This window comes from Nannospalax galili, unplaced genomic scaffold, assembly GCF_000622305.1.
Source record: "Nannospalax galili isolate Female #2095 unplaced genomic scaffold, S.galili_v1.0 scaffold44, whole genome shotgun sequence".
Lineage (NCBI taxonomy): Eukaryota > Metazoa > Chordata > Mammalia > Rodentia > Spalacidae > Nannospalax > Nannospalax galili.
This window is the reverse complement of record NW_008355789.1, coordinates 8,431,562-8,450,390: the sequence shown is the minus strand read 5'-3', so window position 1 is coordinate 8,450,390 and position 18,829 is coordinate 8,431,562. Positions and strand designations below refer to the sequence as shown.

Below are 18,829 nucleotides of genomic sequence, written 5' to 3'. Positions count from 1 at the left end.
GTAATAAACACACATGAATTTTCCTTAGTTGCACTTTAAAGTGATTTTAACATACTACTAGACCTTAACAATAATATTTAATTGACAAGATTATGCATTTGTATGGATTGAAAAGGTGGTAGATATCTAATTCCAAATGAATCATAAATTTTACTTTTGCATAACATGTTTTATTAATTTCTTTATGGCCAGGATATTCTATTTCCCTCCTGGTGAGAGTTTCTTAAAACATAGCAAGAAAATTTAAGCACATTTAGTTAACATTTATCATCTTTTTAAGAAAGTAATCTGACTTATGTCCTATAAGTATTTTAATTTTTCCTGGTATGCAGACCATAGAAAGACCATGGAATGATAACTAAGGGAATTTGGGGGCCATAGTTTGATTATCTTTTTAAGCACATCTTTCCTTTCTCTGTTGACATTATTCCAAGGTAAGCTGACAGACTAGATGACTTAAGGAGCATACGGTGAAGATGAATGTGACAGCACTTTGTGACAAGATGAGGCTATGGACAGCTTTATGCTTCTGGTGACTAGCTGCCAGCCATACAGCAGTAGGCCCTCCTCAGGGCTCTGTGCTTCACAAGAGTGAGAGCTCGCCCACCACGGGTCACGCTCTTCACCTCAGGGAATGAGGGGTAAATGAAGTAGAGGTGGTAGGAATTGAGTCTGTTAGTTTTAAACACAACATATGCAAACAAATAAGATGTTGAGTGATAATGTTTAATTACTGATGGATCTGGTAGATTAATAAAATGTCAGCTCATAGGGCTGGAGAGATGGCTCAGTGGTTAGGAGCACTGACTGCTCTTGCAGAGGACCCGGGTTAGATTCCCAGAACCCACATGGCGGCTACGAACCATCCTTAGCCACCCCCTGTCCAGGGGAATCTGAAACCCTCTTCCGACCTTCCTGGCATTGCATGACACAGGTGCGCTCATATGCACGCAGGCAATACATTCATACACATAAACTAAAAGTAATTATTGGCAGCTGATTACTCCTCAGTGAAGAAGAGCTGATCTTCCTAAAGGGAGGGACTCTAGATAGCCATCTGGATCCCAGTGGATGAACTTGCACTGAGGGACATCTGGGGACACTAACGTGACTTGATAGACCCTAACACAAATGACAGAATGTATGAACTCCAGTGGGGGCTATGGGAGGTGCCAAGGGTAAGGGGGTGTAAAGATGATTTTATGTATAAAATACACAAAATGCATTAAAAATGGAAAGATAAATAAATTTAAAAAGATGTCAGCTCACTTAAAATGCAAATGGTGGTAGTATCTGCAGTCTGCAGAGAATATGGACATTTCTCTTTGGGGTATATGCAGACAAGAGTTATACGGCATGTGCTATAGACAGCCACTGAGGTCTTCCTGCTAAAAACCCTTTCTCTCCTGTGTAATCAAGGCAGATAGCTAGAGAGAGCTGGGCTCGGAGATGGAGTTTGAGTAAGTGTCTTAAAGACTAACCCAGCAAATTGATTTGCTTTGTTTTCCTATGTCACTCATTCTGGGTAGTGATAGAGGGACAGCATGGAACTAGTAATAAGAGGTGTTTCTTCCATTCCTTCTGCAAATATTTTAGGTACTTTGAATATTTAATAGCCTCCTTAGTAGGCAGAGGTAAACTACTGCAACTATTTTTTCTTGAAATTAACTTTTTATTGAAGCACAATATATTGAAAAGTGTGTGCAATGTAAACTCTTCATTAATTTCCTCACTAAAAAAGACGACTGAAGTATTAAAGTTTTGTAAAACATGCTTTTAAACTATAATATCTTTACTTTGTTCTACTTTGTGGGGATTGTCTTGGCCAGTAAGTATAGATTTTGAAGAGCACTAAAATAGCTTGCATTTTATTAAAATTAAATGGTTACTGATGACAGTGAGTGCTTTGTGTATTATCCTGCTGGTACCTGAGAAAGATGAAAAGAGAGAGGAGAGCCTGGCGGGGGGAGAAGGCACAGAGAGGAAACACCTCCACCAGCAAACAGAAGCACAGCACCCTTTTTTGGATGGACTGTGTTATTCATACAGTGTATTTACACTGATTCTTTGTGGGGAACTCCTGGGAAAGTGGGACTCTGTTCTTAAATTCTCTAGACAATGTATGTTCCCTGCATGCTTTCGGTGGGAATACCATGTGGCTATTCTTCAGCTGCAGCTAGCTGATTCATTAGATACAGAAACTAGTGATTTGCTAAGTAAGATAAGCACAAACAAAGCAGTGATCTGAAGATGTACTTTTAGAGCCATTTAGAAATTCCTGCTGAATGAAAACCTCACACCACCACCTTCCGCATTTGCCGTCACAGCATCACCCTGTGGGGCTCCTGATCTCAGCTCTGATGCTTTGTCCTGAAACAGGGTAGCTATTACACAATGCCTCCAACTTTCTTTTAAAATTTTGACGGTTCTTTAATTTTTGAGAATTTTATGCATGAATGTTGTCTTTGCCTTATCCCTATCCTTCCAAGTCCCCTACCAGCTCCTCCCATGTCCCCCTCCACTCCATCTCAATTTCTTGTCTTCTTCTTTCATTATTATTGTCACACACACACACACACACACACACACACACACACACAATGCACGAAGTCCATTTAATGGTACTCATGTGTACCTGTGTGTAGGGCTGCTCACTTGAGATTAGATAACCTCTCAGGGAGCCAGTTCCTGGAGAAAGCTGATTCTCCCTCCCTCAGTATCTGTGCATTGCCTGCAGCTCTTCATCTTGAGAGGGGATTCCATGGTCTTCCCCCACCCACCAGTTTTGTTATTATACAGATCTTATTAGATGACCACACTGAGGGGATCTCATAGGTGCGGCTCCCCCAGCCTGTCTGGAGCGCATTAAGTAGCAGGCAGGTGTTTTGTCGTCTTTCCTTACGTTTGTCCCGCCCGCCCCCTCTTCCATGCTGTTCCCTGAGCCCTAAGTAGAGTTTTCAGTGTAGATGAGTCATTTAGTGCTGGGCCCCTCGGTCACTTATTCTCTGCATTTGATCAGTTGTGCAACTTTGTAATGGCCTCCATCTGTTGCAAAAAGAAGCCTCTTTGATGAGTGGTGAGAGGTTCACTTGCCTATGTTCTTATCCCGACGTGAAGAGCGCGGGTACATGCAAACATAAACGCCAGCGACAACGCAGGGCCTGTACGCTTACCTGGGAAGAGATGCTTAATGACGCAAAGCCCTGGGTGACTACGTGAGGCTATGGAAACCTCAGGAAGTTCAGTGAGGGTGCTGACTTTCTAGGGCGGGGCAGAGCAGAGTCTTTATACATTACATGTGCTTAACAAAGCAATGGGAACTGGGAAGGTTCTATTAAAGCATAAATATATGCTGTCAAGTGAGACCCTTTCCCCCATCTCCAAAGCTTAGTCCAGTAGTATGACTCCTACCTACACTTGAAGACTCTTCATCTAAGGCTCCTCTTTCTTTTCCCAGATGCTGCAGTTTTTACGGTGGTAATACATTATGCAAACGACTCAGCTATTATTTGCAATGAAAAATATGACCAGGAAGGAAACTGGCTCTTCTCTCCCCCCACCCCCTCCGCCTTTCTCTTCTTCTCTGCCATGGTGTATGCATGTTGGAAATTTTCCTTCCAACATTTCGAGAAAGCTTTCTCCAATTAAATCACACTAGCAACGATTTTCTAGAAATAAATCATTTAAAAAAAATTCCCTTGCCCAGCCTTAATCAGTAACAGACACGAATATGCAGATGATTTTCAATACAAATACTTATTGCCTATCACTAAAAAAGTGAAATAATCTTCATGAAAGAGAAAATGAGGCCCCCTGAGTGTCACTCTGTTTGCATATGAGCACACAGCCAGGCCTCTGCCAAGTTGCTCTCTGACCGACTGCTACAGATGCTCTTTCTCAAGTATTCCGAGTCATATCTTTAGTGCAAGTCTTCAGGGATAAACAATAGCACCTGTTCCTTACAAGATATCAGGCCAGTCAGCCCATTCATGTATCTTTAATGAAGCTCTGGGGCAGATGGCAAGAAATGGCATCGTCAACAACTTAGCACAGAGAAAACAAAGAGCCGCGTGTCGATGCGGCAGTGCTGTCTCACGAATTTGGAGGAGGCCAGGCCCCAGTGTTTCATGTGCATCTGCTGCTGTCTTACTTCTCCAGTGATGCAAGGAGTGCCCTTCCAATTAAAATCTCTGGGCATGCAGCCTGTTTGATGGAGACTGTGTTCCCCACCCTCTCCAAAAGGGAAATGCGTTGGTGAGAGATTGCAGAAGTTTGGAGTGAGTGGACAGTTGTGTTTCGGAGTTTATTCCTTCCACGAGGCGCTGCTAAGCTTGACCCGTGGTGAGGCCCTTCCTTCTCAGAGCACTCAATGCCCTGCCCAGCTTTATATCCACAGCAGTGAAAAATAATGCAGTTTTCATGCTGAGATTTATTTTGGCCACATCAAGTTTTATTCTTTGTACTAATAAAATCATTTCACTTTTCTTTATCTATAGGATAATTAAAGAATATCTGAATTTATGTGTAGGGGAAGTTACAATTTCAAGAAGGAAAGATGCTATTTGAAATGTTGATAACTTCTTGAAAGGGCGTGTGGAGACTGGTTGGTCTTTGATGGAGTGAGGGGATCTTATTATTCTTTCTAGTCTTTATAACAATATTTTTGGAAGTTGCTGTTTCCAGTGTGACTACCTTTCCCAGCATGTCCAAATAGGTAGGTGGGATGAAAGGAAGGCAGTTGGAAGGCAGACACACATGTTTCAGAGCACAGAACTTTTCTGTGTCTCTGTAATTCTTTCGCTCCTCTAACCCCTGGCATCAGCGCACTGACCTTGGCTAACAGCCTCCACAGGAGAAAAACATCGGGATGCTCTGTGGTTCTTGTGTAACTACCAAGCCCTTTCCTTGCCTACTCCTCCCACCCGCTTTCATTTCTTGCCCTCGTTCAGTCCACAGAGTGCGAGCAAGCACATGGAACACCTTCCGGGGAGCAGTCTGTAGAAGACGGTAGCCAGAACTATCCAGAGACTTTTCTTAGGCTTGCTAATTTTGAAGACATAATACCTTTAACGCACTGAAGGAATCTGAATGAGTTGCTGGGGAATACTAGGTCAGTATCCTGCTTGTGATAGTACAGTATGATTTTCAGTGCATTCTACTGGAGGAAGCCGTGTAATGGGTGCAAACGATCTCATTGTATTGTTTACTGCAACTTACTCTACAAAAATGTCAGTCATGCATTATTAAAAAGAACTGCATTCTTGATACCATTTAGATCTGCTCAGTACTATGTGGCTTCATGCTTCGTATAGCATGGTAGTTCAAAGTGGAAGCTTTAGCCCTGACAAATACAAACTTTGATCCCGCTCTGGCCTTGGATCCTGGATCTATCACCTCTTACACCTTGGTCTTTCTCATTAAGTGAGTCAGAGTAATAAAAGTGAGTACCTAATGAGATTTTGAAGATTAAATGAGATGGGGTGATACACTGCCTTTTCAGTGCTAGACATCAAGGAAACAATAAGTGTTAGCCATCGCCACTTCTGTAATGAAAGCTACAATGAGGACCCGCCGTTGTCTGTGCTCAGCCTGTATGCTAACCAGTGGCTGACTCTTCTACAATGAGGACCCGCCGTTGTCTGTGCTCAGCCTGTATGCTAACCAGTGGCTGAGTCTTCTACAATGAGGACCCGCCGTTGTCTGTGCTCAGCCTGTATGCTAACCAGTGGCTGACTCTTCTGACTGGTCTCCAATAAAGGACACTGTCTTGCCACATCATTACTTTATTTAAAACAAGTCACTGAGGGTGAACTCAGTGGTAGAGCTCTTCCCTAGCGTGGATGAAGACCTGGGTTTAGTTAAGCGCAATTTCATCACTTGGATCTCAATGATCAAAGCTAATGAGTGTAGTGTCATCAATTATTGGGATGAGTGACAGTAAATATGGAGAACAAGTATGTTCTGGGTTAGAACAAGAGAAAGGAAATGACTCAACTTAAAACCGGACAGCACTCATGCATGCTAGAACTCTAGAACTACCTCCAGGAGCAAACATCTGGCATGAGAAATTGATTTCAGCTGAAGACCTCCAGGTTTTCTTTGCTAAAACTGATCTCTCTCCTTTCTACTGCTGAAGCAGTGATACCACGGAAAATGTGCTAGGCACGGTGATTAGCAGCTCTGGTCCTCAGGTCCAGCTTGTCAGAGGCAGTATAACCCTGGGCTTGTGTTTTATCTTCTCTCGTCATGTTTTGCTGTGTCTAAATGGTAAGGATTGGACTAGACTGGTGATTGTTAAGGAATATCTCCAGTTTGGTAGCGCCAGCTTTACCTGGGAGCTTTTTGAAATGTCCATGTTCCAGCCTCACCTCTAATTCAGAGGTCCTATGTCCCTGAGGATGGGGCAAAGCATCTGTTTAAGGAGCCCTCTGGTTTGTTCAGATGCACATGGAAGCTTAAGAATGACTGCCCTACGTTAAATCATGGTCTCAGTATTTGGATCATTGGACTTGACCTCAGAATTTCTGACTCAGAAGGTGTGTGATGGACCCTGGGAATTTGCTCTGTGAACACAGCTTTGCTGCTGTTGGCTGGTACTGCACTTTGACAATGGCCACCTCCATCTTCTCTGAGCTCCATTCTGACACTGATGTGACAGTGCTATTGTTCTCACACTGCTCTCTGCCACCTTCCTTTTACTTTTAGGTTTCTCAACTAACAGCCTCTAGATAAGTTAACAATGAAAGGGTTGAACATATCCTACCTTGTAGAGTGTGATAGATAAAAAGGCATTCTCCCAAAGTTTTACAGCACATGTTAATATGAAACACCTATACTTATTTAGCATTTAAAACCCCAGGGACTGGAGAAATGGCTCAGTGGGGAAAGCACTTGTGCAAGCATGAAGACCTGGGTTAGAATCCCCAGAACCCAAACAAAGCTGGCTGTGGTAGAACACATCTGTAATCCCAGCACTCCAATAAGGAGATGGGAGGCAGAGACAGGAGACTCTCTGGAAGCTTGCAGGGCAGTTGGCCCAGTATTTGCAGCTGCAAGCAAGAGAATATCTTAAACGAGGCAAAAGTTGAGGAACAACACTTAGGGCTGTCCTGTGACTGCCATAGGCATGCATTCACACACATGAGTACACACTACACATATATAAATATACATCATACACACATGATAAACAAAATAAAAATAAAAGCAACTCCAGACAGTTTACACAGTTTACTTAGTTACACACCTAACTACAGGCATTTGCAAAGGCAGCATCTTCAGACAGGCAGACACATTCAAGAATGTCTGATCCAGTTTTCGTTTGCTCCCTTGTGTTGTCTGATCATTTGAAGGGTTTGATGACCAATTTAAATTAAGTTCATTTCCATTCTAAGATGCTGATTAATTAGGAACGTTAAAGACTCCATGTTACCTCCTCAAATGATCCTTGTAATCCCACCTCTTTTTTCCTAGGGTTTTCTAGCTTCTTGAGGTGGGATGACACTACACAAGGCATGGCATCTGCTAAGGACATGGCAAGCCTCTGCCTGTCAAACTGAATGACTTAGTTAGCTCATGTTACGAATAAGATCCACTGTTTTCTGCTTATCGGTAATTGGATAATTTTCTAGTAACAGATATGAAAACTATATAAGCAAAAAAGCAAGAACCTAACATTTACTATAATATCGCATTACTATTATGTTGAATTATACGCCTCAAGCTTTGCTTTTATTGTCTGGTTTGTCCTTACAATAACTATGTGAGGTACTGCAGTCAGCTTTTGCAGTTTTACAAATAGGGACAGTGATGGAAATATAGTGTATGGATTTGGATTCTGATTTGCTCACTAACTAAAGGATCCTAAGTTCTCAATAAGGATGCGTTCAATTCATGAAAGAATGACTGTAATCCCATGATCTTATTTTTAAAAACACTTGTATAATTCTTTGTGAATTTTATGCAGTGTATTTTGATCACATTCAGCTCCCTGTTCCTCCCCGACTCCTCCCAGATCCACCCTACCAGCCCCAAACCTCAACTTTGTGTCCTATTTTTCAATAAAGATTTATTTTTATGTTGGGTGTATGAGTAGTTTGCCATGCATGTGTGTATGCGGACTACATGCATGCCTGGTGCCAGTGGAGTTCAGAAGAAGGTATTGGATCCTGTAGAACTGGAGTAGTATGCTCCTAACTACTGAGCATCTCTCCAGATCTCTTCCCCCTCTTTAAAAAAATAATAGCCTATGGAGTCCAATTTGTGCTCTCTATATACTCCCGAATGTGGGGACATCCACTGCATTGGCTGACTGAGAAGGCCACACCCATCAAGAAAACTGGCCCTCACCCCCACAGAAACCATCAGCTGTCAAGAGCGCCTCAGTTAGGGCTGGCGTCTTCTGTGGCTCCCCTTTCATGCTAGAATGCAGACTGACTTGATCTCCTGCAGCTCCTCCTCAGGCAACCACAGCTGCTGTGAGATCATGACAGCAGTGGGCCTGTCATGAGCAGAAGTCATGGTTTTTCTTGAGTGCTCCCCAACCTCTGGCTCTTACAATCTTTCTGCTTTCTCTTCTGTGATGGTTTCTGAGCCTTGGGGTGGGGTGGGGTGATATAGGTCCCCGTTTGTGGCTGAGCACTCACTGACTCCATCTTCTTAACAGTAGATGTTTAGCAATCATAGGACTATAAAGTTGGAGTGGCTCCATAGGTTATAATTTAATCAGGCTTTGTAGTCATCTGTCTACTTTAAAACACCTTTTATATGTGGACGCATAGAACAGCACTAGGGAAAGGGAAGGAACTGCAGCCTCGACATCAGAGGCATTGTCGGACAAACTTAGTATCAGAGAATTCCCTGTGCATCACACTTCCATTTCAGCCTAGTTCGACCCCTGTAACCACTTAGTCTCAGCCTTAACCTTCTTCCGCACATGAACACAGCCTGTTTTCTTCTCTCAAGCTGAATGGCCCCTATTTCCTCAGCTACTTCTCAAGGTCCCAAACACAGAGTAGCACCTTCATGGATGCTGTCAGGCAAAAGCAAGAAAGAATAGGTACAATGTGCAGAGGGTGCTCCCTGCTGCCTCCTCTCCAGCGTGAGGTGTGTGGACCGCATTCTAGGTACAGGCTAGGACGTTTCAGGAGAGATTGAAGGCAGGTTTTTTGATTGCTCTTGGACTGAGCGGTGGTCACTCACAAAGACATTGTGTTTTGTTTTCTGTTGTGGAGTGTGCCCCCACTTCATCCCCGGCACCTCAGGTTTGTACCAGGTCATAGCAAGCTGGAGTCGAGCAGCAGACCCAGTGCTTTCCTCCCAGGTTAAAGGGGAGACCTGGGCACTGGAGGCTCAGTTCCAATTTAAGCAGCCCAAGTTTTTTCTTCAATGTACAAAGCTTGGGCTTACCTCAGCTAAAAGAGAAGAAATAGCTGCTCAAAGCTAGTTTCTTTCACGCCCCACTGGCAAGGTAGTAATTGCACAAAGACCTTTTTATTATAAGTTGATTTTCCTGAGAAATGAATTCAGAAAAATACTGTAAAGTGTTTATTTTTTGCTTGCCCTTTATTAACCCACATCTTAGGGCATTCCCTAGAGAAAGACTGTTGGCAAATGAAACCTTTCAGACCCACGCAGAAGCGTTTTGCACTCTGTCCCTGATGGTGAAGGGACTAGGGACAGGGTGAGGGGAGCGGTACTACTTAAGCACGGTCCTCCACTCATATTGCAGTTTTTCTTAAAGAGAAAATTCAGGTATTTAGAAGGAGAAGCATTTGAGCTTTGTAGAATTGCTGGAAAACGTATCTTAAATATTATATAATGTAGCCCTTTTATACTAGCAAAAAGGCCATAGATCCTGTCTGAACGAAAAGATCATGCCTTTCGATACATCTCAGTTTTGATCTTTAAATAAGAAAAGTCCTATAGCCCAACCTATAAAATCATGTCCTGAAAGCCAGGACAAACCCTTCCTGTTCTGCAATGTGGAATCAGGGCAACATGCCTAGAGTAAAGAAAGGAACTAGGAAATTAAAATGTAATTTTCAGGAGCATGATTCTGTCATAGCTCTTATTTTCTTTATATGGAGTACAAACACGGATATAGAGTGAAGATTTTCTATTTTGCATTTTTGTGCTCTTTGATACATTTATTGAGGTCAAATGAAATTTGATATAGTAGGATTTATTATGAAATGCTCTGTGAATACAACTCCATAATTACTGAGCTACACGGTAGTGCATAAAGCTGTAAAACTGCTTAGCCCGACAAGCAATTTATATGTTACATCGAGGTGTGTATGGCAAAGGGTATTAGCTTAATTGGGAGTCAAGATGTAGTAGCCTTAAATCTGAAGAGCTATATGTTTAATATAATACAGCAAGGCTTCAGAGTATGCTACCTAAACGAGGGAGACATAGCTTTTGGAATATATAACAATTAGATGTTATTTTCTGGCCAAGGATACTAAATACTCTTCAGAAACAAGCTCATAATGCGAAGCAGGTGAAAGGGCAAAACCTCTCACCACTGTAGTATAAGAGCATTTAGTTCTTTCTCTTCTTTGTTTAAAAGAAAGAAAGAAAAGAAAAATAAGTCAAGAAAAAAAACAGCCATTAAGCACGGTGTGGTGGAAGCAGGGATGAAGCGAATTCACAGTGAAACGATGTGGCTGCTGTGCTAATGGCATCTAAGGAGAGGGATTATGTGGATTTTGCTTGAATTTTCTCAGCTTCAGATCTGGAATGAGGTGAGGGGTGGGTGGCAGTGTGGGTACCAGCACACCTCCAGGAGTGGAAAACAGATGATTCCTGGCACATATTTGCTCCCTGTCTGATCACAGGCTCTCTTCTGTTTAGCAGGTTCAGGGGCACATGCCTCCGCTCATGATCCCAATTTTTCCACATGACCAGCGGACCCTGGCAGCAGCTGCTGCTGCCCAACAGGGATTCCTCTTCCCCCCTGGAATAACATACAAACCAGGTGAGTAAAAGAACTCTGCACATCCTTTTGGAAATGCTCAGATCCACATGCTTTTGCCTGGCAGTCACAACAAACACAGGAGCAGGCAAGGGAGCTGTGGATAAAAACACCACAAAGCATATTTTCAAGTAAAACTAGAACTGGGGAGTGGGGCATTGTCATAAACTAACTGGTCACTACAGCTCTTACTTTCCCTTCCTCCCTTGAGTCTGTTCTGAATTACAGATGAAATGTTGCTTTCCCGGGAACTACAGAATTTTCACCAACTCTCTCATCTTTACTCCTATTCAATATCTTTGTTTAAAGATGCTTTCTTCCTCCTCAGAGATTCTATACTCTGGAAAACTTGTCACACACTGTATAGAATGTTGTTATTGGGTTTTTTGTTTCATTTTGTTTGGGGGTGGTGGTAAGATTTCTCTTGGGGGAAAAAGAGTTAAAACTGCACTGATTTAATTAGCTTGGTACTAATAGGTACAATTCTTTTTGATTTTAGTCTAAATAATGAAGTATTCGGTAATGTTTTTGAACCTCAAAAAAAAAAAAAGGTCACATAACACATAACCTTGTAGTAAAAAATGCTTTGCGACAATTTAGCAAATGTTATGATTTTTTCCTTATTCCTCTGAGTTTACTGGACTCCTGGGGAATTCAATTAGGGGCATAATGGTTTGAAGCTTCTTTCAGAGCCTCCTTGTAAACATGGTTTTAAATGTTTAAAGATAGCTTGCCAAAGGAATCCAATGTAAAAAGATAGTCAAGTAAATAGAAGTCAACCTTAATTTCATGTGCGCATTCTTTGTACGTGACCTCAGCTCAGAAGTAGTGACCTTGTTCTACTCATTAATAATTTCTGTGTCAAGGTCTTTTTAACATATTAACCTGATCATATTAACCACCAAATCTGAGTGCAGTGAATCTGAGTGCGGCTGTTTCTTTGTATATGTGGCTCATAAAGTGAACAAAGGCATTTTAATACGCTCAAGCCACAGAATGTAAATTATTTCCCTGAGATTCTGAAGAAGCTTACTAAACAGCTTAAAAACAAACCTAGTGAGTTGTGACATCTATTGTAATTGCTTCTTACCTTTGATTGCTCTTTTGCATTTGGTAGGGAACTCACTTCTTTGTTTAAAAAAAAAAAAAGGAAGTCTATATCAAAAATCAAAGCATTTGAGGAATAGTGATATTAAATGGATTGGATAATTTAAGGACTGTTTTAAAGCCTTCAAATACAAATGAGTCAAGTTTAAGTAGCCCAAATTTGAAAAAGTCCTCTGAAATCTGAAACTTTAAGGTGCCAAATTAATGTTGAAAAAGTTCTGGCTTTTGAAATATTTTAGATTATTTTTTTCTCAATCAGCAAAATACATGTAAGCATTCCAATATCTAAGATGCTGGTCTCAATATTTTAGACAGGGAATACTGGGCCTGTATTCTCTGAAGATTTTTGGATACCTGAATGAAAGAAAATTGTGCCATTCAAATAGTCATTTTCCTAAAGCAGGATTCTCACAGCGGGTTAACCCTCCATGTTGAACTGGCCTCTGGTTTATGGATAGGGGAAAGTGCTTTTGTCGGCACATTGGTCAGCGCTCCATCTCTGAAAGGTGCTCTGAATTAGCTCTTCATCCCAACTTCCTTCACATCATTGATGTAAACTCAATGTATTGTTTCATCTTGACTCTGAGTTGCCACCTGTCTCAGTTTGGGAACCTTTTAAGTAAACTGCATATGGAAGTTGTCCATTTCAGTTAGTGTTTTTGCAGTTAATGCTCTCCTCTCAAATCCAGGTAGAGGCTTGATTTTCTGTTACCTATAGACACCTCACTACGTGCTGCCTAATTTGTGTACAATGGTATCATTTCTCATGGGGAAGATACTGCTCTGTGTTCTGTGAATGAAATGGCCTCATGAACTGGCGTCAACAAGGTTGTACCAGGGACAATGTTGGGCAAGATTTAGTTACTTCAGTTAACTGAAGCTCAGCGTGGTGTCCTGGGGGAGCCAAGCTGTGCTCGACTGGGATGGCTAAGCCTGATGAGGAGGCAGCATAGTGGGTTTAGGTTTGTAGGATGATTCTTACTCACAAGCAAGGCGACTCTCTCAAGTATTTTCTGTCAACTACAAACTTATATCAAAGAATTTAATTGGAACTCTAAGTCCTTTGATAGTTTCTAATCTAGGCCTTATGATATGTGAAAATTATGTTTAGGTGGATTAAAAGTATATATGCTTAAGTTATTAGTAGAGAAATTACAAATTTATAAACCTTAACCCATGCAGTCTTTGGTCATTCACAGGCATTGGGGGAGGAAAACACCACTGGGCTAGAGTTTGAACAATAAATGTTTTGTCCAACTTAGCTATGGTAACTTCACTTGAAATTTGTATGAGCATCAGCTAAATTTTGAGAGATACATGCCAGTCTGAAAATGGTGGGATAAGTTTATGTCTAGATCTTGTAAAGGAGAAGAGGAACAGGTATCACCTTGGTCTTTGTAAATTGGAAAATAACATCTTTTTGCTTCTACTGCACCTTCCCATATCAGCAAGAAATTTCTGGTGTCTGTGAGCTCATTGAGTGAACTGATGCAGCTGATTGAACATGTGCCCTCATTGCCAGGCACAAGGACATCGTGGAATGACACCGTTTGTTAAACTTGGTGTGTGTGTGTGTGTGTGTGTGTGTGAGAGAGAGAGAGAGAAAGAGAGAGAGAGAGAGAGAGAGAGAGAGAGAGAGAGAGAGAATTGCCTGCATGTGTGCAGTGCTCTTGAAGGCCAGAAGAGGGTGTTAGGTCCCCTGGAACTGGAGTTATGGATGGTTATTAGCTGCCATGTGGGTGCTGGGAACTGAACCTGGGTCCTCTACAGGAACAGAGAGTGATCTTAACCACTGAGCCATCTTTCCAGCTCCAAACTTGGCCGTTTCTGATCTCATGTTATTATAGCATAACAAAGACATTGGGGTTCCAAGCCCTCGCTTCCCTCCAGGTCATGTGAGCCATGCTCTGGGAATTTCAGGATCCCGGTGTACGGTACACACCATGTGGGCTCTCTCATCTGAGCTGCTGAGGAGGTACACGGCCCTGTGTGTACTGTATAACTTCAGGAAGCAGCTTTCAGACTGGCTTTTCTAGAAAGAGCTTTATTGAGTTCAAATCTTAAATTTTTATAATTATATTAGTTCTATAATTAAAGACATCTTTCTAGACAGGAATTCATCATCAGGGCCAGAACATAAATCCAGACATTTAGCTGTTCTGCATGTTCACATTGTGAAATCAAAGACACAGCAGTCAAGGCGGTGGTGATAAAGCCATACATTTAAAAAAAATTGGATGTCCACGCGTCTTTTTCACATGGATAACCAGTTTTCCTTACACCATTTATTGAAAAGACTATCCCTTCCCTTTTTGATGATTTCAGTGCCCTTTGAAAAAATAAATTGAACATATATGGGAAGGTTTATTTCTGGACTGATCATTCCTCTATTCTGGCCTACCTTTCTTTATGTTAATACAATACTGTTTCAATAACTGTACCTTTGTAGCGAATTTCGAGGTGGGGGTGTTAGTCTTCTGATTTTATTCTTTTTAGAGATTGTTTTGGTTTTGAGGACCTATTGTAATTCCATATGAGCTTAAGAACTGCTTTCCTCCATTTTGTAAAAAAGGGTCATTATGATTTTAATAGGCATTGCATTGAATTTGTGGATTTCTTTGAGTACAATTATGTTCTAGTTAGCTTTCTGTTGTGGTGGTAAAACACTCTGACCAAAACCAACTTAGGGAGAAAAGTGTCTATTGCATCTCACTCTTCCCAGTGACAGTTCATCACTGACGGAAGCCAGAGCAGAAACTCAGGGCAGGAACCTGGAGGCGGGAGCTGAAGCCCAGACCATGGAGCAATGCTGCTTACTGGCTGCTCCTCTGGCCGGTGCTCAGCCTGCTTTCTTATACAACACAGAACAACCTGCCCAGGGGTGGTACCGCCCAGAGGGCTGGGCCCTCCGGGCCCTCCCACATCACTCAACAGTCAAGAAATTGTCTCACAGATATGCCCATAGGCCAGTTCAATAGAGGAAATTCCCCAACTGAGATCCCTTCTTCCAGGTGTGTCAAGTTGGCAACCGAAGCTTCCAGCACAAATTAACTTCTTAACACTGTTGTCTTCCTTTTGTCAGCATAGATACCTCTTTCCCTCTATTTCTGTCTTAAGTCTTGTTTTAATTTAAAAAGTTTCCATCAACACATGCAAATTGCACATATGTACATACTTATGGCATCCTACATGATGTTTTAAAATATGTATAGTTTATATAATGTGCTAATCCAGGCTAGCGTACCTGTCTCCTCTCGCCATGCTGTGCGATAGAATACAAGTCTTATTTCTCCTACTACTTGGTGCCTAGCTCTCTTCATTCCCTCTTCCCTCTCATTCTTCCCACAACTCCAGCTCAGCACTATTCTGCTCCCAATTTCCACGAGATCCATGTTTTTTTTGATTGCCACATGTGAATGAAGTCACAGAATATGTGCTTTTCTGTTCCTGGATTTATTTCACTGAATATAATAACTCCATGCTATTACATTCTTCATCCTTTTTATGGCTAGTGTTCCATTGCGCATGTGTGTGTTCCAGGCTTTTCGGTTGGTGACTTAGGTCATTTTTATGCCTTCTTTATTTATTTCGGTGGTGTGTTACAGTTTTCAGGGTTTAATTCTTTCACCTTCTTGATCAGATTTGTACCCAGGTTTTAAATTCTCTTAGTATTGTAAATGGAATTTCTTTCTTAATTTCTTTTTGGGTTATTTATTCATGGTATAAAGACTTAAATTGATCTTTATTATATTAATCCTATGGTCTACTACTTTACTGAATTCGTTCTTTTGACCTAGTACCTTTCCCATGGATTTGGGGTAGGTTGTGTATTTAGGTTTATAGTGTCTATAAATATATTTATCTTTATACTTTTCTTACCAATTTGGATGCTTTTTGTGTCTTTTTCTTATCTAATAGTACTGGCTAGACCTTGTAAGACAGCACTGAACTGCACCAGCGAGAATGAGCATCCTCCTCGTCTTCTTGATCTCAGGAGAAACGTTCTAGTCTTTTTCCAGTATGCGGGTGACTGAGCGTTCTTAACCCTTGGTCATTCTGAAAAGTTTTTCTTCTCGTAGTTTTCTGAGAGTTTTTATCATGCAACTGGAGATTTTTCAAATGTGTTTCCTGTATCGCTTCGAAGTGATCACGTAGGCTCTATCTCCCCTTTGCTATAGTAATGTGATGTGTTGCATTGTTTTGCTTAAACCGAACCATCTTTAAATTCCTGGGATAAATCCTACTTGTTATGGTGAATCATATTTTCAATCTGTCATTGGATTTGCTACTATTTTGTTGAAGACACTGTATTCATATCCATAAAGGACAATGGCTTTCATTTTCTTTTCCTGACATACTTCTTTATCTTCAAGATATTTGGCGCCTCAGAGAACAGAGAAAGAACTGCCATCTTCTGTTTTTCGTGAAGGATTGATGTTAACAGTTCTTTAACATACAACAGAATCCTGCTGAAGGGACCTAGTTCAGGCCTTTCTTTGTTGGGAGCTTTGATTGCTGATTCAACTATTATAGGTCTTTTGAGATTTTTCTGTTTGAGCTTGAGTAGTTAGATAATTTTTGTGTTTTCTGTTTCTTCTGAGTTGTTTAATTGGTTGGCATACAATCAATACAGTTGTTATCTGATTTTTTTTTATTGCACACCATTTGTTTGCCAAGATAACCCCCATGTGTGTCAGTAATCTCATTAATTTTTATAACAACCCTAAGATATAAGTGGGAATAAGAATTATTCTCTCCATTTTATTAAATGAAAGGAATAAACTAAAATTTAAAATGTTAATTAAGTTTTCTAGGATGTCACTTCTTAAAAATAATGGTGCGAGCATTCAGACTGAAGTTCTCCAAGCTGATAGTCCAGATTCTTGGAAACATGGTCTAAATGCATATGATCTCCAGGAACTCTGATTTTGTTGTTGGGCAAAATATGATTTTTGTATATGAGGTTATACAAAAGACATCATGACAGGCATTCCTCTCTTTCAGAATGTTTCAAAGCAGAAGTGTATCACCAGTATCGGAATGCTGATGAACTTGATCTTTTTGAATCAAAGCATTTCGGCGGCTCTCCCAGCAGTTTTAAAGAGAGTGCCAAAGTGTGGGAAGACACGGTCACCCATGGAAGCCAGTCTAGTTTTGTGAGCAGCAAGGTTCATGTACTGTGTCTTCTCCCCTCTGTGGAGACTGTACTGAGAAGAACTTCAGTGAAGACATGAGCTGTTTTTTTGAGTTGATTTCTCAGAATGAGGATGAAGTTGAATCTCTCCATTCACATTCACTTATTTAATTGAAACCATGAAAAATTCATAATTTTCAAATGATTGGCCAAGGGTCTAAGATGCATCTATGAAATAAATGAAGAAATTAAGATTGATCCTTGATTTTTAGCTTGTATAAAGGTGTGCAGAACAATGTAAGCATAGGAAAATGTGAGATCGCTATCTCATCATTGGAAGTCTGATAGAGAGAGACCTTTAGCAAGGGAAATGAGGACATGCTGAGATACATAAATACATGCATATGTATATCTCATAATCCTGCCTCATTTTCTGTCCTCTGAACAAACTAAAAATGGTGGATTATTTTTAGAGTCCTAAGTATGTTACATAATACCTGCTCACTTTTGCTGCAATGTGGAATTGCACAGAGATCCATCTGGACTCAGTATCTGCCCCCAAGGTGACTGAGAGATTATAACATTTCACTATGCTGAGTACAGGCAAGCGAGGTGTGTAAAGTGGCACACCCCAGTCTGCATCCGTGGTTGTGCTTCAGATACTTCCATACTGTGACAAGAACGTGGTAGGTCATGGGTGAGCCTGAAGGTTTATCAGCTTACCTTCCTTCAGTGGCTCCGGAAATAGGGTTGTGGGACATGCAGGTCTTCTACTTGGAGGTGGGAAATGAGATATGGGCATGCACTCCAGTTCTGAGGCAGGTACCGAGGAATATGAGTCCTGACTTGTAGTTCTGGTTTTGTTTTTTGTTTTTTTCCCCTTCTTCTCTTTTTCCCTCTTCCTCCCAGGTCTTGAAATGACTTCTACAAGGTATTAATATGTAAGGTTAGAATCTCAGGACCCACAACTGACTCTTCCGTTCCTTTGCCTGTTTGAATAATGAAAACAGATGGCTAGAATGTTAACCACCGTGGAATGCTTTTTGTGGGTTTGTTGTTGTTTGTTTTGACACAGAGTAACACTATGTAGCCCCAGGTGACCAGGAATTCACTAAATAGACCCTCCCAAGCTGACCTTGGTGTCATAGCGATCCCTCTACCTCTGCCTCCCAAGTGCACTACCCCACCTGGCCCTTATTAGTAGTTTTTAAATGACTTATAAATAGCAGAATTCAAATTTTAAATAAACTACTAGTGGCATTCTGGGAGATGTCTAGTGGGTCTTCAGTTACAGGAGTAAGTTCCCTTCCTGCTGTGATTAATTAAGTGCTACTAAGTTTTGGCTTCATCTCATTTTCTCTGAAAATTTAAGAATTTACTCTCTCTCATTTGGGACTCTTGGTGAGGAGCGGCTTGGGTGCCAGAGGATGTTGCCTGTTCTGATGAGGGAGCTGTGTCGGCCACATTTCCACAGGTCTCAGTCCTGTTTTGGATTTGTAGCAATAGCTAGACGGTTAGAAGATGGACCTACCGGATGAGTGCTCTTTCTCAGGCTGGATTTTGGGGATTGTCTTCTTAGATTCAGGGTAAGAAGGGCCAGAGTCATGCTG

At 41.3% G+C, this 18,829-nt stretch overlaps 1 protein-coding gene across 2 annotated transcripts in view; it reads left to right on the top strand.

The window, feature by feature from the left end:
• The window catches only part of Sox6 (SRY-box transcription factor 6), a 485,425-nt gene that overhangs the window by 347,274 nt on the left and 119,322 nt on the right, over positions 1-18,829 (top strand). Inside the window, exon 7 of one of the 2 annotated variants that reach the window (XM_008853528.2) lies at positions 10,858-10,981. In XM_008853528.2, coding sequence (XP_008851750.1) covers positions 10,858-10,981 — 124 coding nt within the window. The remainder of the gene's footprint in view (positions 1-10,857; positions 10,982-18,829) is intronic. The other variant, XM_008853529.2, reaches the window with a different exon arrangement.